This window comes from Diadema antillarum, unplaced genomic scaffold (assembly GCF_040938485.1).
Source record: "Diadema antillarum isolate AM-2024a unplaced genomic scaffold, OU_Dant_1.0 scf00000056, whole genome shotgun sequence".
In the NCBI taxonomy this organism is placed as follows: Eukaryota; Metazoa; Echinodermata; class Echinoidea; order Diadematoida; family Diadematidae; genus Diadema; species Diadema antillarum.
Genome location: NW_027270945.1, coordinates 391542 through 411871, shown reverse-complemented (window position 1 = coordinate 411871; position 20330 = coordinate 391542). Strand labels below are relative to the sequence as shown.

Here is a 20330-nt window from a genome sequence, read left to right as displayed (position 1 = left end):
TCAGAGTGTTGATCAGATTGTTGAATCTAACATCTAAAATGTTAAAGCTCCCTCTCAGGGGGATACCCTGTCCCATGCCCTCCGATCCCCTCTATTTGCGCCCCCTCATCCTCCCCCTCCCCCCCCCCCCCCCCCGAATTCCTGCTGACGGCAATCTTTGGGCACTATTTTCCAGCGCTATATAGGGTATAAAATTCGTCTTTGCCGTTTCCGTCCTCCTCCAACACCCTCCCCCCTGTTATTTGAAATTGTCACCACTCAAGTCTGTAATAAGAAAATGTTATCTTTTATGTAAGACTGTAAGGGGAATCAAATTTGGGAACGCATTTTGAAGTCCAAGCCATGTTTCAAAAGTTTGCTATAGAGGCCTTATCACTCTAATCCACCACTTTGCATCATAAACACATTGCAACAGGACGTAAAGTCAGGAAGAACACACGTCCTTTGCGTGCTTGCTTGGATCAATGGCTATGAGGAACATTTCCTTCTGTAATCTGTATGTATGGACATATATTTACAAGTATATATGTATGTATATATATATATATATATATATATATATATATATATACATATATTATATAAGTAGCGGTGACTTCTTTCGCAAAAATATATCATATAAGTATATATAAATGAAAAACAGCAATAGATTTCGGCTCGGAGTCCAAGAAAGTATTTATTCACAACAGTAGTTCATATGAAAACTCCGTGAGAGACGTAGTTTTGACAAATTTTCGCCCATAGGGCTTTGTCAAAGTCAATGGCAGATTTTCTTTTTATGCTTGGGTGTGCATTTTTTTTTTGTAGTTGACTCGATCCAGGGATAAAATATAGTGCCTTATAATGACAGAGTTGTAAAACAACAACGAAAACATCACAGCGCACCAAAACAAACATGCATCATTTGAATATTGCCATATATAAACAGTATATCTGCATGTTTTCCCGCCAATTTCACTGTTTTGTCATTCAATATCATATCAGAAGCATTCATTTTCGTCAACTTGACAATAACATTTTGTCTGTAAAAATCAACTTAGACATGTTAGGACTTAGGGCTGAGGTCTGGTAGACCCACTTTAATTGTTAATTCTGTTGTCAACTTCACAGCAAACATGCAGACTACATGAATGGTCTACATTTGTTCATTATAATTTTGCATTTTATCTATAATACATAAAATGCGCCCAGTATATGGTTAAAGTTCAGAGCACTTCCTTCGTTGCATGTTTATGCTCTGAAAATGACTATATGATAGGATTTGATTTGATGTATATAATCGGTAGTTATATCAAGGAGGTACCTCCTTGGTTATATCAATGAACATAAATGCTTTGTCAGATACGTTACCATCGTTGTATTGATTCTTGAGACCTATACCACAGACTAGAACAAAGGAAATTTGAATTCATGTGTATTATTTGCATAGAAATCTTTTCCAACTTCATTTTTACCGTCTTCTGTGTGAAAATTTCGGAAACATATCAGAAAAATGTGGATTTGTGTATGTTTGGTTCTCATATTTCAGGTATATCTCAAATTTTATTTCGGAGTATATCTAATCCTCTATCTATGAAGAGATCATTCTTTACGTTTAGAAGTGTGGTGTTTTTCACGAAAATAGTCATATTGTGATGATCTTACAAGTTGAATTAAAATGAATTTATTGGCACGATTGGTATGCGTCAGATGTTACCACGCACCGTTCTTCTTCCGATCCAATTTGTTGCTCAGGCATCGAAATACAATAAAATCGTGTTTGTTTGTTTTTTCATTCAAATAGACTACTATAACTTGGCAACTGATTTCGCATAATTTGTGCTTCTGATTCATCGAATGATTGGGCATGAACTTTCGGCAGTGGGTATTCAACTTTGTCTCGAGCTGTCATCACCTCCTTTCGAGCATTCAAATTCGCATATGTGGGCAAACACGTTCATAAAAGTAAAATTCAAGTTAAACTTGTGATATAATATGCCTACTGATGTCCATTAAGACAAATTACTTGTAACTTCTGCATTTTAAATTGAATGCTAAAAACGTCCACATGTGGATCACATATTATGATGATGCAAATAAATAGGCCGAGGTATAACGGAACTATTTATTTAGATGTAAAGTGAAGATCACAGAGCAGTATGGTGATCATTATAATAAATTTACGTTAAATAAAAATTATAAGCACAATAATTTGTAAAAACCTTAATGAAAATAAAGATGTGATTTAGATATAAAGAAGGCTATGTGATTACATGACAAAATGAGGATTTTGCATTGAAGTTTACACAGCATGTTTATAGCAGAAGAAAAAATAAGAATGTTCAAATAAACTAATGCTGCTGCATAATGACAAAATTCAAGATAAAAAGTGAAAGTCTCATTCAATGATTAGCTGGACATTATCACTTATTGCTTATTCATAAGTATACATGCATCACAACAAATTGGTTTTTAAAAAATCGCTTGCTCAAAAACGAAATTGTTAAGTGCTAATCGAGCCCATCGCGCTAAGTTGAATGCACAAAACCGACTACGAAATTGAATGCTTTATACATCTGAATTTGAACTTGTGAACACTAATTTGGATGCCCAAAAAGAATTCTAAAGCATTGAACGTGAAACTGTTTCACCAATAAAGTCGGTGCACCGCTTCAAACATACGCATTTGAGTCTACATAATTTGAAAGTGAAAACGTATTATTTTGCACTTCGTTTTTAAAGACACCCACGCACAATCCCAACGAACATTAAAACATTCAACAAGCGGTAAGAGCCCGAGCCTCGACACTAATGTACAGCATCAAGACCGTGTGCACCTCGTCGGAAAACAAACCGCGCCCACCACCGCTACCTTTCACAACAACGTACATTGTGCGTAAGGATGTCGTACGCATGATCGATGATGAAACGCAGAGCTGATGCTGCTGCTGGATGCTTGCGCTCAGTAGCTGAAGGAGATCAAGTGCTGTTCATGGTAAGCTCTCGTAAATTGTTACATAGACAGCTGATTGGAACTGTGACATAACACTGATTTGTTAAATCAAAAGATGTAATAATCAGGGCCATATTACTGGGCCAAATTACCGTATTAAAGCTAAGGCAACGCTACTTCTCGACTCCAGTTTAGTACGTAAATAGCAGCTCCACAGTCAGTCAGTCAGTGATCGTGTCCTCCGGGTTGCGTCCGTAGCAGCAACCGCAAGCACCCGATACCCTGGCAAGCGCCAGCGCTGCGGTGTACACCGGACGGTGTCAATTTATGAGGAATAAATAATTTGGTGACAGCTGAACTAGGTTACGTCTTACATAATCGTATGAATTTTCTTTAGGTATCTCGATTATCGCTGCCACCAAGTCTATTTGCAAGTTACAGTCACCTTGTTGATCATGTTTTGATTTAGACCTGCTCCTGCGCCTGCTGTGTTGTATATTAATGTCATCTATTCTAGCTGTCATCTAAATCTAACACTGGTTAGACTGTACCCATGCATGCATCATCAACGTTCAGAGGTAGCTAGGCCTGTACCTATATGCACAGGCCTGTCGCTGTACACATCACTGTATATAAATATTGATACAATGTCAACTTTCATCAAGAGAGGTAGCTTAATTAGAGAAAAGAGGTTGTTTGAAACCTACACATCAAAACAAATTACAGTGCAGTGTTCTTACCTATGGATGATTCTGAATAAATGTTCCTTGTAAAATTGAATTGAGTTTGTCACGCAGGAGCAGCTCAAAAAGTTCATTGCACTGTTATTAAGACTGAGTAGGTCTGATATTAGAAGCATAAATGCTGTGCCTTATCCTAGCTGTTCATTTCTCTCAAGCTACAGGTACTCGAAGTTGGCTGTTAGAGTGTAGGAATCACTTCCACAAGACATCGATTAGCAGCTCATAGTACATACATTGGTAGCTTGAATCATTGGATACCAAAGCAGAATGGGTAAACTGCAAGTCTTTGAAGTTCTTCTGGAAGGGAACTGTGACGTGTACAAACCTGGCGACATCATCCATGGCCAAGTGAGGATTGTGCTCTCGGGAGAAAAAGGAGACATCAGAGGTAAGAAATGAAACAATTTTTCCATTTTGGGGGAACATTAAAGTGGTAAGGTGTCTTTGGTTCTAAAATAATTAACTCTTTATGTGTCAAGGTGGAAACCCCCTGTGTGCCACATTATTCTCAGACACCAACGCAGTAATGCTTTGAGAAAACATTCTGTTTTTAAATCCATGGAACTTTTATACATTTCTGTTAAAACCTCGACACGTAGTGAGCAAAGTTGTAGAGAAAATGCAAAGTCTTGCTTTGACATGAATTTTGTGAAAAATCTATGATTGCTTTGCTTTCAAATGACCAGCAGCTACATTAATGTAAATGCTTGGCTTTTGCACACAAAGCAGCTGCAGAAATGATGTAATCCAGTAGGGAACACTTTTTTTTGCTGGTCAATCATTACACAAAATGCAAACTATATGTGAGAGGAACGAAATGGCAACAAATGCTTTTACTGAACTGTGGCATTTGGCGATTTATCTATCGGTTTGGGCGGGTTTGTGCGTTTGAGCAGAATATGCGAAGTTGGCACGCCGTCGACTGAGTCGGGCTGGCGAACGTGGCACATAAAGAGTAAATTACCCCCGGACAATTACCCCAGACCTTTCCCTGAATCCTAACTTTAATCATAATCATAATCCTGAACCTAATCATAATCCTAACCCAAACTTTCTAATCCTAACCCTTATCTTTACATTTACTCTATCACTGACCGATATTTAATGGGGAAGGGGGGGGGGGGTCATTATTTGTTACAGGTATCTTCATGTCATTTTTTCAAAGACACATTTGTTCTAGCCCTTCTTTCCAATAATTTGTCCAACATGCCAACTTTTTGATGTGCACACTCTAAAATGTGAGTTGTCTGTTCAGTCATTCTCTCTTTTTGAACCAAAAAAGGTCCCTCTATAGTCATCATCTGTACTTGTTTACATTGTTAGAATTGTCATATTGAATTATTTCTATCACTCCATACCCTGTCAACAAAGCTTTTTACAGCTGTTCAATTACCATGTGATATTTGTTTACCCTATATTATGGTGATTCTTTTTGTCTGTTAATAGGCATCTCGTGCCTGTTAACAGACAATGCATTGCATGTGTGTATACAGTTTACCATGGGATGGGTTCCTCATATTTAAGTGTCAGTGGCAGATGATTTTACCAAAATTTTTGTTGTATGCCAAATCATTTTCCCTAACTGGCCCATTGGTGTTGATGAAAGGTGTAGACACCTCTCAAACAGTGTATTTTCATACCATGTTCAAGTAAGCTTTACAGTGAACAGAGTACATAACTAATTAGCCATAGATGAGCAGAGTGCTATCTGAGTTTCATCAATATCATGCTGGAAAAACTTATGAAATTGCAAAATTGTAAGCCTATATGTTTTCATGACACAGAGATATGGAACATCTGCATATAATGTATCTAGAGCAGATTAGTCACTAATGATGTCATGGATCAAATTGCTCTCCTTTTTTTTGTGCACAAAAATGTGTGCTTTAAAAAAAAAATATTTGCTATGCCTTTGGTTGATGATATACGGTAGTTATTCTTCCTTGAAGAGTCATCATTGCGTAATCATTACTAGACTGAAAAGAGATCATTACCCAGTCTCATTGCTGAAATGCGTATCATTGGCTAAGATCCAGAAGGGCGTTACTACATGTAATTACTAATAGTGTCAATCTTGAATATAATTTTAATTATCATTTCAGTAAAATGACCATGTCACAATTTAAACAAGAGCACTATTTTACTGGGTATTTGGAACAATGCTTATAAATTGACCCGCTTTTGATTTTAAAAATAGACTTTTCATATCATGAAAATTGGTTGTTTGTTTAATTTATCTAAGCATATATGATTGATATATATACTCAAATCCTAGAATGCAATTAACACCCTTCTGGTTCTTAGCTGACGATATTAAAAATAGAAAATAGTATTAAAAAAGAAAAAAAAAAACAAACTTGTGTTGACGTTTATAGTGTGAGACTTCTGAGGTAGTGACATCATCACCATCTCAAGTTTGTCCAATGTTATGGTTGCTTCCAATGTTGCCTTTTCAGGAAACCTATAGATGAGGTATTTGATAAAACATGATATAAGAATGGGCAACCTTCACCATACATTGTAGCATTGTCTGATTGGCCTACGGTGTTGTTTGTATTATACAGGGTGGCCCAAAAAGAACGGAACGACTAAGATCTTTAATTTCAGCAACATCGTTGCAAATATGTCATCATGTTGCATACTATTAGCAAGGCCATTCTTTTTCCAAAAGAATAAACCAAATTCTTTAATTTTGGTTCATGCATCATGGTTTTATGACCATTTTTGTCAACCCTTGCCATTTTCAAAATACGATAATTTTGCACTCTCAGAGATACATAAGCCAGTAAGAATTCGGCTTACCGTAGAACCAGTAGCGTTCGCAATGTGCGGAATGTGGGGCGGACAGTGTTATTGTCGTCAGGTCGTCTCATTCACAATGGTAACGGACAATGATAGCCACATTCCACACATTGTGGACGTTACTGCTTCTATGACAAGCCAAATTCTCGCTGATTTCGGTGTCTCTGATAATGCAAAATGATCACATTTTGAAAATTGCAAGGGTTGACAAAAAGGGTCCTAAAACCATGATGCATGAACCAAAATTAAAGAATTTGGTGTTATTCTTTTGGAAAAAGAATGGCCTTTCCAATAGTATGCAAAATAATGACATATTTGCCACAATATTGCTCAAATTAAAAATCTTAGGCGTTCCGTTCTTTTTGGGCCACCCTGTATAGCCAATTTTAACATGAAATCTGAAATAGAAAATTCATTATATTGATTTCATGGTGATATCTAAACCATCTTCCTTATATCTAAGAACACTGAAATGACTTACAGATTGATTTATAGGAAGGCATGAGATTACGTTTTTTTTTTTAAATATTAATGCATATGTACATTGCAGTCAGTTTACACATTTTGCAGTTTATCTCAAAATTTCTTCTTCTTTTTTTCTTGTGATCTGAAAATGGCTTGGTAATCGGTTATGAAAGTAGACAAATGATGGTCATTCATAGATTGATGATAAATATTATGTGTTCAATGCAGTTTTATTCCAATATAACTATTTCTTGATAAGTTTTCTAGTGCTTATGAATATTTTTTGTCATATATATGAATTTCATTATTTTTGTTTATTTATTTTTATATACCATGAGTATATAATATGTAAAATTTTTTTTCTGACCAAAAAACTAAACATCGCAAATGGTTGTGGTGTTGATTTATGGAAATTATATGCAATTGTTTTGCACAGTAGAATAACAGGCTGCAGCAACTTTAGCCTGTTTTGATGAGTAGTTTTGATTCATTGTAATATGCCACCAAAACCAAGTTTATGAAACCAACAACCAGGTATCAAAGTGTGCAGGAAACATCAAAGAATGATATCTGAAAAGAGATTTACAGTTTACCCCAAATCAAAATGGGACAAATTGTGACTGTAGATATTCATGCCAGTGGTATGAAACCTGGCACGGTATGCACTATCAATCGAGGCACTTACATGATCGAACTCTTCAAGTACATAGATCTACTCAAATTCAGAAACGGGACAATTGAAGCTGCATTCAAATCAAGTTTTTAAAAAAGAATTACCGAAGTGTCATCTTTTACAAAGGAAATTCTAGTACATCATATTCTGTTTTGGGTGGTTGAAGAATGTTACAACTTGTATGTTAGAAATATTGGCATTGAAATCGTCACATTATTGGTTTGATTTTTCTCAAATTAACACTCAGCTGTGTCTTCCATAAACGACTTCCCTTCCAAGTAAATTACCCCGTAGCAAAAAAGTGTATTGTTTTCTTCTACCACAAGGAGTGTGATATGTTCTTTGACCCTTCTCACAGGAATCAAGGTGGTATGTAAGGGCAAGTCCTACACTCACTGGTCTGAGAGCAGAGGTTCAGGGGAGCACAGAAGAACCATTCATTACAGCTGGAAAATTCCATACTTCAAGCAGGAGATCATTCTGCGAGGTGAAGGTACGTCTGCCAGAGCTGATGAAAATGCAGCTCTCAAAATTTATGCTAGTGCACATAAACATACAAAGTCTGAAATACCGTAAAAGCTGATTACTGTAAAAGTGGATATTTTTGCACAACTAATTTTTTGCGCTTGGGCGGGTTAGAAGAGTTTCGCATGTTTTTAATTGGGTGGAATCAAGACATCAACTACTGGAACATATGGCACGCAAAAATATTTGCATGCTTTTATTTTCACGCTAGTTTGTGGTTGCGTGAAATGCGCGAAAATTTCAACACCGTGGAAATTTCCACTTTTACAGTAGTTTCGCATACAGATATTCTCAGGAATGAGGGGGTCACTGACATTTTCGTGAGATGGTTTCGTGAATGGACACCGAGGTTATTGTAAGTGGACTATTACCCTAGTGCATTTTTGTGGTCCAACAGTGATTTGTGAAATTCACAAAAATTTAGCCCTTGCTAAATAACATTTTATACAGTAGCATATATTGTTCATTGATCTTTACTAGTGACATTTTTCTCCATTTACAAGTAAAGTTTGATGTATACTCACTCATGACAAATATCAAATCATCAATGCTAAGTACTGCTAACTGATTACCAGTAGTCTTTTAATCAGAAAACTATTCGTTCTTTTGTGTGGACTCAACATGAAATATTTTTAAACTATTGCGATCCGCATCACAGTGCAATAAAGCACTTCATCTGGATTTGTTTGGAAACCCTCATGATTATTTACCTTGCGCCGTCTGTGTAAACAGCACACACACACACACACACACACTCATACACACGCAGACACACACACACACACAATCAAGTTTTTTAATCCTGTGATGCAATGTACCATATAAGGTCCACACACTACAGTGCCCAGAATGGCACTCCGTTCAGTGTTTTGGCATGCACATTTTGGATACTGGTATTGAAAGTGCTTCACATGCCCCTGAATTAGGTTTCTGGTCACATGTAAGTGTAAACAGTGGAACTGACATTCATTTTTGCATCATGATGCAAAAATTAATAAGTCTTGAGTCTTGTGTGTGAATGGGCCTATTCAAATATTGAGGTTTGATAACTACTCAAAAAATGACACATCCTTATCAGTCTCTCTATAAATATTATATGTCATTGTGTTGTGTTCAATACAAATATATGATTCGTATATAAGTGGAATAACCCACAATTTAGAGTGATATTCCATCTGTTCCACCCTAAACCCCTCTATAAATACTATTAAAAAAAAAACACCCTAGTTTATGTGAAGAGTGTCTTGCTTGAGTTGTCAACACATAGCAAATGTTATCCCCCCCCCCCCCCCCCCCATGGCATCATGGCATTTGTCTCTTTGTAATTCATTATGTAGACTGGTACTAGACATACAAATGTATTTAGCCAGTAGGCCTTGCATGCTGTGTACTACAAAGAACCAGTAGGCCTTGTTGTGTACTGCAAACAAGCAGGGGGCAAAAATTTATGGGCTGCATGATTTTGCAAATATAATGAAACCATGAAAGTAGATTTAGGAGAATAGTGAATCACATGCAATAGAGTATCATCATGTCTATTTTTAGCATGAAGCTAGAAAACGGACTTAGGAGAGAGAGAGATAGTGATATTAAGAACAGCCTAAGGTCAAAGCATTTATGCTATCATATTATTGGCATGACTATTACTCCTTATGTGTTTGCTGTGTGTTGTGTGTTGTTTGTGCGTGTGTGTGTGTTCTTGCGTGTGCATTGCAATATATGGGGGGGGGGAGGAGGCTATGAGATCGTGACACAATTTTCTTTTTTCTTTGTTCTGCTTCTTTCCTCCTCTCATTCTCTCTCTCTCTCTCTCTTACTCGCTCAATTCTACTTCTAGATAAGTCTAATTATAAACATGATGCGTTCTTTCTGTAAAAGCACAGTAAGTTTCCAATCAATTCACAAAGCTAGTTTGAATAAAATCCAAGGTTTAGATTTACCATTGTTAGTCTATGGACTTAAACAAGCACACTTATAGTTATACTTTGCACCTGCATGTCAGCACACATTCACTATTGGATAAGCCCTGAATCTGTTGGTGTACATGACTGTGTGGTTATCCATGAGCACTTAGGAAATGCAATGAAAATATGCATTGTCCGTGGATCTTTGTTGCATTCTTCCCTGAATTTTTGTACATTATTTTGTTTAGGAATATGGAACATTAGCCTCCCTCATGCCACCATGTCAGTCCGTATTTGCGCTTGTACTCTGAATGAACTTAATCTCCTACTCTTCAAATACTATAAATCAACATATTCCTGAAGTAAACCTGTGTGTGTGTGTGTGTGTGTATGTATTTGTGTTAGTGTGTTAAACCTGGGGAGGGTTTGTATTTAGAGAACATGTTCAACCAATTTGATATTGTGCTATGGCTGATTTGAATGGAGTAACTGTTGAGCAGAAATTCCTCTTTGTAAGGACTTTTCCAGCACACTGTCTTTTGAATATATTGCACCTACGGACTTGGAATCTATAGGAATGCAACTTGTATGATACCAAATATTCCAGATTGAGGAACCTGAGAGTTAAAAAGATCCATTTGACAAAGAGCCAGGAAATTCTACTATTTATCATAGCAAATGGGGAAACAGCCTACAAGTGACAAACATGCTACATTTCTGACTGAGACCAAAATATTCAAGATTAAGGGATTTGAAAGTTTTGAAAATCATTTGGCAAAGAGCCACTAAGCTCTATTATTTATCATGTAGCAAATGTAGAAAACAGCCTATGAGTGACAAATGTTTAATTCTACATTTCTGACTGAGTCCAAAATATTCCAGATTTAGGGACCCCAGGGTTTTATAAAAATCATTTGACAAAGAGCCAGTATGGAAGTTCTACTATTCATCAGAGCAAATGGGGAAAAACAACCTTTTGGTGACAAACATTCGATCCAACAATGTAATTCTGACTTTTTGTGCCCTCCTGTAGGCAAAAATAACAAGGCAGCTAGCAGGATGAAACTCCCTATGGGGGATCACCGCTTCCCTTTCCAGTTCCAGCTGCCGATGCAGTCCATGCCGCCGCCCTTCGAGGGCACGGTGGGCTACGTTCGTTACTACATCAAGACGACCATCGACAGGCCGTGGAAGTTTGACCACAAGGTTCACCGCTTCTTTAGCATCTGGACGGTCAAGGATCTGAACCTGATGCCAAACATTCTGGTAAGGGTGTACTGTAGGGTCTTGAAATGATGTTTACTTCAAGCATGTGAGATCAAAATGTAGCAAGACTGAAAGCTACTAACAACAGCAAACAGGTGTACAACTAAAGGAGACAGAATCACGCTGAAATTTCAGGGACTCTTTAAGTAAGGTCTTTGTAATGCTACATGTATACAGTGTACCTAGTCTAATCCTGTGTTTATTCAGTGTTTGTGTCTTCAACCTTTATTATGGTAATCAATCATGTGAATGTTTGTTACAGTATACATTTCCTTCGTATGAAAATTCACTTGAATCAAAGTAGAATGACCAAGGTACAGTCAAACCTGCTGTAGCAGCCACCTGTCTATAGCAGCCACCTGCTAAAGCAAATCCCTCCCAGAAGAAAAGCCATAAGTCCCTGTATATAGCAGCTACCTGTCTATAATGGCCACTTTTTCTGTCTCCCTTGGGTGGCCCCTATAGACAGGTTTGACTGCTGTTCTTATCCTTACCCATTTTCATAGTGTCCGTAGTGATTTTGAGAATGGATAGATGTATATGTATTTTGATCAGAAATTTTTAATTGTCATTTTTATCTGTCACTGTCTTGCCTTTCCTTCTCCCTTTCTTATCTTCCTCTATCTGTCTCTCTGTTTTTATATGTTTCCTCAACTGCTATAAGTCTTTGTCATGCTGATTACAGCTACAACTCAGTACTCTTGATTTGCCTTACATTTCCTTCGTATGAAAATTCACTTGAATCAAAGTAGAATGACCAAGGTACAGTCAAACCTGCTGTAGCAGCCACCTGTCTATAGCAGCCACCTGCTAAAGCAAATCCCTCCCAGAAGAAAAGCCATAAGTCCCTGTATATAGCAGCTACCTGTCTATAATGGCCACTTTTTCTGTCTTCCTTGGGTGGCCCCTATAGACAGGTTTGACTGCTGTTCTTATCCTTACCCATTTTCATAGTGTCCGTAGTGATTTTGAGAATGGATAGATGTAGGGGCAGTGATTTTCCGTTTCAAAAAATTGCCTTTTCCGTTTCACAAAATCATGAATTCCGTTTCAAAATGGTGAAAAAACGGAAATTCCGTTTTCCCATATGAATTGTACATACAAAAAATGCAAATTCCGTTTACATGTATTTGCATGCAAAAATGAACAAAAATTAAAAGATTGCTATTTGAAGTTTGTGTGCCTGTGTAATCGTGTATACATTCATACATGTTATGCATAGTGTATACCTGATGATTTCCAACCTCTGTACATACCACACACCCATGAAGACAAATGAAATGAAACATCAGTACGACAATTTATTTATTTCGACTGTCAAAACATGCACAGGGCTGTCACTTAACTTTTTTCCTTGGTTGCCAGCCGGGCAACCTATAGAGTTTTTTAGGTTGCCAAATGGCGGTTTAACAAATACTAAGTAGGTTGCCACAGTGATAATGTTCGAAGAGTATTGCATAATGTGTAAATCTGCAAGGTTAATTATGGCGATGATAAAGAGGGCTGTTTACACTGCTGTTTACACGACTGTTTACACTGCTGTCTACAAATTAGAAAAAAAATATACAAAGTAAAATATGTCTCTGAGTCTCAGCTTGTGACTTTATGCTAGTCAAGTGTTTTTATTCCTTTGATTAGAAGCTGCAAACAGAATACATGATAATCAGTTTAATAAGCAGTGTTGATAAAAACTTCAGCACTAAAAGAACGATCAATCTACCTGAATCTTTCTTCAGTCAATACATTGTAATCCAGTTAATCATGCCGTGGGACAGTACATATTTGTGTATCACTATCAAAGCCTGGCCTGCAGTATCAACAACTATCATTATGAATGTCCTCTTTCTTGACTTGCTAGTCAAGTGACTTACAGTGTACTGTCTAGTCAAGTCTTTATATTCCTTCAGAAGGTCTAAACAGATGAAAAATTTCAGCACTAAAGGAACAATCAATTTATCTTTCTTCAGTCAATAATCCAGTCAAGAAACTAGCACTCATCTCACTCTGATCTTTCCCCATTCTGGCCTCGGTCCCCCCCCCCCCCCCCCCCCCAAAAAAAAAAAAACAAAAAAAAAAAACAAAAAAAAAAAACGAGGAAAACACACACACATTGCAACACAACAAAAACCTCTCCCCTACACCTTCCCGATTTCCGTGTTTCTGTCAGGTGAAACGACATGTTCAAATACAAAAATAAAACAGCAGTAGATATTGATTGAAACTCAACACCCATTCATGCCAGCCAGGCCAGGCTGCCATAAACTTCAAAGCACATTCCGACAGCTGGCTGGTTGGCAGAAGAATTTGCGCGCGCGTGTCAATTTCTTGACTGGAGAGAGGGCCTGGGAACAGCCCCTTTCCCTGTTCATCTCCAACACCCCAGACAGTTCATGACCTCCAAGAATGCGCCAGTACGCGCGGTTTCTTCTGTTGATTGGTCTCTCTCTCTCTCCACCCCACCCATGCCAGTCTGGCATGGCACCTTGGCATCGTGGGATTTTTCTTTTTTCTGCGTGAACTTGGAGTTTGATCACTCTTCTCTCCTGAAATTGTGCGCTGTGCTCTACACACGACATAGCAGGCTAGGCTAGGCAGGCATAGCTACATAGCAAGTCACCACTCCACTCACCTGCTGACAGCTTACCGCGAGCAGATAACAGTTAGACAGTTACACAGTTTCTTCTGTTGCCGCTACTTTTACTGCCAAAATACTGGCTTTATCATCACACATTATTCGGCGAGACACACGTTGTGTTTTGGAATATAAATGGACTTTCTTCTATGGTTATGATTGTTGGTGTTGGATCAAACTGAGTACCGTAAGTGTTCAACAGTTATTGAAATCGTGACATCGCTAGATCTAACGCCGTTAGACATCGCTAGAACTTGCAGCTAACACAACTTGGCTTAGAAACTCAGTTTCCGCAGTCTGTGAATATCGTGGACATGTAGATCTAATAATGATTAATTCACAGCTTCTGTTGGATTTATTTTTACTTTTATGTGTTTTATTTTGTTAAAAAGTGATTTTCCGTGATTTTCCGTGTGGAATATTTTTTCCGTTTCAAAAGGCCGTTTCCGCGTTTTCCGTCCGTTTTCCGCGATCGCGGAAAATCACTGTCCCTATAGATGTATATGTATTTTGATCAGAAATTTTTAATTGTCATTTTTATCTGTCACTGTCTTGCCTTTCCTTCTCCCTTTCTTATCTTCCTCTATCTGTCTCTCTGTTTTTATATGTTTCCTCAACTGCTATAATTAGTCTTTGTCATGCTGATTACAGCTACAACTCAGTAGCCTTACTAGGTACCTTGATTGATTCATTTTTTATCATTTCCTTCTCTCTCACCCTTGTACAATCCTCCCCACCCTCATCCAACCCTCCCCTCCCTCATCTAACCCTCTCTACCCTCAACCAATCCACCCCACTCATCCACCCAACCCAACCTCGCTCAACCCATGCCACCCTCGCCCAATCCACTCCCACTTTCACGCACCCCATCCCACCCCACCAACCCATCCCACCCCACTCTCACCCACTCTCAACCACCCCATCCCACCCCACCCTCACCGTGTACCAACCCTTCCAGAACAGGCCAGGTGCGGTGTCAGAGAAGACAGTCTGCTGCCTGTGCTGTGAGTCTGGTCCCATCCGGATCGAGGCATACCTGGACAAGTCAGGGTACGCTCCGGGCGAGTCCATTCTCATCACCATGAACCTTAACAACCAGACAGGCAGGGACATCATCTCTCTTAAAGCTGCACTCATACAGGTTGGCTAAACTTTCCATTGGTAGCACCTTTTCTTTTAAAGGGGAAATCTTGGCCAGTTAAGAATTAGTCTGAAAAGAGAAAGTAGAATTTCATATAAGCACAACAGTGAAACTTTGGTCAAATTGGGATGAAATTTAGGGAAGTTGTGAAATTGTGAAATTTTGCAAATTTTGCAATTTTTTTAAATTTTGCAAAACAATTCTAAAATGTTGATATGACTATGCAAATGAGTGTGCTGATGATGTCATCACCCTCACAGTTTTCCCTTTATCGTGTTAAAAAAAAACTGACAAAAGTGCAATTTTTCTGCTATAAAAGTGTAGGAGGTAATGTTAATCCGGGTGTACACCTTTGAAATAATAATCAGTCAGATTTATGGGGACTTGAGACTGAGGCATGATTGCACTTGAACAACAACAAAAAAGCGGATTTTATGAGATTTTGTGTACAAACTATATGGCAAGTTGTGAAGCGATGACATCATCAACCCTCTCATTTGCATATTCACATTGACCATTCAGGAACTGTTTTGGGAAAAGTAGCAAAATTTCAGTTTCATAACCTCATTATTTGATCCAAGTCTTAATCAAATTTTTGCTGTTGTGCTTATCAAATCCAAACCCTTTCTTATCAGACTAGCTTTTAACTGTTCCATAATTTCCATGTAGAGACTTGTAACCCGATGTTGTGCTCAATGATAGAAAATGAAAACTATCCACAAGTCACAAGCCAAATGATGTTATTTAGTAGTTTCCATATTTATCCTAGCAAGTTACATTTGGAAAAGTTTCCTTGAGGATTTGGTAAGTTATACCTCTCATTATCTAGACAAACATATGGTCCTCAGTATGGTTGAGTACCACTTGAAAAATGATCCTACCGAGATAATCATCTCTATCAATGACCATTATTTCATATACCTTCAGACATCAACTCTCAGCACCACTTAATTCCCTCAGAATATATCAGGTGGAAACGCCCACCAGCAAAATTAATACCCTACTACTAATGCAAAACCAATACCCTTCTACTGGTAGATGTGCCAAAGCAAGTGTGTGTGGTTTGATTTTATTGCCATCAGGGTTAGAGCTGTTTTTTCTTTTTCTTCTTTGTTTATGTTTTGTTGTTGTTGGTGGTTTTTTTTTTTTTTTTTTGGGGGGGGGGGGGGTGGTAAGATTGTACATTTGAAGTGAGTCATTGATTTGCAATATTACATCGCAATGGAAAGTATCAATGGCTAGCATCATGATTACTGGAAAAAGCTGAAGAACTTTTACCACTTCGATGATGAAAGAAAACCTTTTCTTTCCAGTATCTGAAGATGTTATAACATTTGGATTTTTAGTCCTAATTCAATTCCTTTGTAGGTAATGTTAAACTTTGTATTGGTCTCCGTGATGTGATTTATGTTGTGTGAGACAGTATGCAGAATACAAGGCCAAGCATGGCGGAAGCACTCACAAACGCCACAGCAGCAAACGAGTAGCTGAGCTCCTGTTCCAGGACTTCAATAATCAGGACGTTCTCAACTATGTGGACAGACCAATGCTGATCCCACCCATACCTCCAAACAACTTTGACAACTGTCCAAACATCAGTGTTGTCTACAAAGTCAAGGTAAGAGAGAAAAACTATGAAAAGCTAGCCTTTCCCTTCTCTTCCTGTCCATTCCTAGGCAGGGCTCGACACTAATGGTGGCCCAGTGGCCCGGGGCCACCAAAAATGAAAGTCGGGCCACCAAATTTTAAAAAAGGGCAAATTTGGTGGCCCGCCTCGGGCCACCAAATATTTTTGAAAAGTACTTGTATGTCAATAAATTTGTAACTTTTTAGCAGTTAAATTTGTTTAAAGCATGGATGAAAAGGACTGAATGAGTGCCTGAGAGTAAGTGTTGAGAGTTTATTTATGAGTAGATATGTCCAACTTCCCAGTCTTGTTATGATAAAATTTAAATATCTGACTCATTAAAAAAAACATAACTTTTAATGTTTTTTATTGGATTTTTCCATAGTTTCCATAGATTAATAATATTAATGATGATGATGATGATGATAATAATGATCATGATGATAATAATCATAATGACGATAATAATGATGATGATAATAATAATAATAATAATAATGATAATGATAATAATAGTAATAATAATGATAATGATAATGATGATGATGATAATATTGATGATAATGATAATAATAATACTGTCTTTTCATAGCCTCCTTTGACTATGTTGCACATTAAGTAAAATCTCTGTCTATTGTAATAGTTCCCCACCGCTTTGTACAAATGTTGGCCAGACTACTCACTTACCAAAACAACTTTTGGCACAGATTTAACACAACACATGCCAATAGCTTGCTGTTATTGTATTGTGCATTCGAAAAATCAATTAAAGCAGACACATGGTAATCAGTTTAGCTACCTGGTTTTTTTTAAATCAAAAATAAATGAGATGTCTTGAAAGAGACTTCATGCCATGCCAATGCTGGAGTTAAGTATTGCTTAAAATATACTAGCCTCTGATGAAGAATGTTACTCGAGGTGTCTATTTATACCCATGCAATGACTGTTTACTCTTTACTCTTTATGTTATCTCAACTTGCCTTCCTAATAGTCCAATAGAAAATGCAATTTTCAAGTTGACTTTAGCAGATAGAGTAAAATCAGACAAATGCAAAGGTAAATGTTTAATGGAAATGAGACCTAAACAAAGGTTAATGAAGTTTTAAAATGTAACTTGTTTTGATTAAGTAGTGATATTATTGTCACAACCACGCGTACTTATCAACTTAAGATAGCAGAAGATGACGGTCTTACCAGCTTTGTAAAAAAATGCAGATTCATCCTTTTTGTAAAGGCTTGTTTGAAGAAAGGTCTCTCTCTTTTTTTATGCAGTTTGAAGTGGACGTTTCTGGGACACCCATTGATCTCAAGTTGGAGCTGCCCATCATAATTGGCACAGTGCCAGCAATGCCTCATGTGATCGCAGCCCAACAGCAGGGCTCACCCTACGGAGCCCAGGCCCCGCCCCAGCAAGCCATGTACCCCCCTCAGGGACCTCCCCAACAACTTGCTACCTACGCCCCTCCGCCGGGATACCAAGCGCCACCACAGAACCAACCTCAACCCACATGTGAGATCATAATTTTGCTTTCATGCCTCTAAGTGCCCCAAAGGGTGGTGGAGGCATCCTGATTTCTGGTTGTCTGTCTGTCTGCCTGTCTGTCCGTCTGTTAAATTGTCCCACATCTTGTTTTCTGAACTAAAGAGTAAACTTGAAAGGGATTTTTATGGATTTTTATGGAACCTGGCTCATATTTGCTTAATGAGGTGTAAATGCACTGAATAAATTTTTTGCAAAATATCTCAAGGTCAAAGGTCACTGCTCTTGCTGTAGTTGTTGATATTTGATGATACCATGAAGGAACCAGCAACCACTATAGTCCTTCCATACATTGGTTAAACCTCACACAAACTATGATGCATTTAGAAAGTAGTCAACATTTAAGTCAGACACACTTCTACCAACAAACCTCACACAATGCAACACTCCTAGATCGACACTACAAACACAAGAAATCAGTAGTCTACAAAATTCCTTGTAAATGTAGGAAGGTCTACATACGAGATAAAGGCAGATCACTCGAAATCAGACTCAAAGAACGCAAAAGATGCACAATAACATGATCACAGCATAGACAAAGAAATTATACATTTCATCAGACCCTCATAAATTTGTTTATGACATTTTTTCTTCTTTTTTTGTGTGTATGCTTAAATACACAGTGGTATGTTAACACGTTAAGTAGATAATGACATTAAATCAATAGGAAAATATAACAGTATGGTAAAGACTAGAATACCAAGAAGAAATTAAATGAATGTTACCAGATCTAGGTGTTTCTATACAAGAAGATTAGTATGTAAGTTCTTCAGTTGTCAAAATGTGTTATATGTGTATACATATTTAGATTTGTTGTGTGTGTGTGTGTGTGTGTGTGTGAGTGTGTGTGTGTGTGTGTGTGTTTGCATGCATGTGTGTGAGTGTGTGTGTGTGTGTGCGTGCATGTGTGTGTGTGTGTGTGTGTGTGTATGTGTGTGTGCGCGCAAATTCATAGTAGTGTTGATCAATTTTTACTAAGCTGGAAATAAACCGTGATATCGATGAATGCAACGGAGAGCATATTCCTCTAACAAATTTAAGGTTTGTATTGTTTTGTTTTGCCCAAATAGCTCCATACCTGCCACCACCTTCATACGAGGTTGCAATGGAGGGTTTCCAGCAAATAGAGGGCAAGAAGGGTTCCTTTGGCACCACAACGTATGCACCGCGGTACCCATACTACCACCCTGACGCCATGAACCAGAGTGTGGGACAAGCAGCTGGCACCAGTGGTCAGGGTCAGGCACCTGTCATGATGCAGCCCCAACCACAGCAACAGGGTGCCAGCTATGCCCCCTACCAGCAACAGGGAGCCAGCTACACCCCCTACCAGCAACAGGGAGCCAGCTACACCCCCTACCAGCAGCAGCCAGTCTCGCCCGACGAAGTGCACATGAAAACTTATCCCGCAATGTGAGAAGCAAGTTGAAAGTTTGCCTTCCCGGTTTCACAGAGAGGTTTGTCCCTTGTGGTGGTAGTGGTATGGGCTTCAGACTTGCAGCTGGAAGATACTGGGTTCAAATCCAGCCAGGCATATACATCTCTGGATGAGTTGTTCTGCGCGCATTGTACCTCTTGACCCGTGTGTGTAAAAGATGAATGAGTTCCTGGCGAAGTGCAGGAAATAGATTGGCAAGGCCTTCTGGGTAAAGGATGCCAAGACTAAAGAGGCTTTTACAGGTATATGCAGTCATGTCGTTGTTGTAATTGGAGCTTTTACTGTTAATTTACCATGTATATATAAATGCAGCTACCGTAGCAACATCTAAAATGCTCATAGTTGATTCGTAGCAGATGCACCGATGAAACACCGACGTGTTGATGTGATTGTTGTACTTATGGTGCCAAGAGAGCAGAACAACTCCTTAAATGTTATAGGCTTGTTGATATTGCAGATCATATTATAGTCGTGTGTTGAAATTGTTTGAAGGGTGTTTGAGGCGTCGAGCTCAAGAATCCCAAGATATGGGCAACATTCATCTTGCCACTTGATTGCATGTCTTTGCCTGCAGTCTGAATTTTCTTAATCATTGATTTGAGTGTCATTGTGTTCTTCTCAAAATGATGATTCAGTGATGTA

General features: G+C 38.2%; 1 protein-coding gene across 1 annotated transcript; it reads left to right on the top strand.

The window, feature by feature from the left end:
- The first annotated feature begins 3922 nt into the window (after positions 1-3922).
- LOC139715839 (arrestin domain-containing protein 3-like) lies at positions 3923-19667 on the top strand. Its single transcript, XM_071627375.1, has 7 exons — positions 3923-4063; positions 7974-8108; positions 11078-11310; positions 14901-15083; positions 16507-16701; positions 17983-18220; positions 19321-19667. The coding sequence occupies exons 1-7, from the start codon at positions 3943-3945 to the stop codon at positions 19665-19667; spliced, it is 1452 nt and encodes a 483-aa protein (XP_071483476.1). The 5' UTR covers positions 3923-3942.
- Positions 19668-20330: the final 663 nt, after the last annotated feature.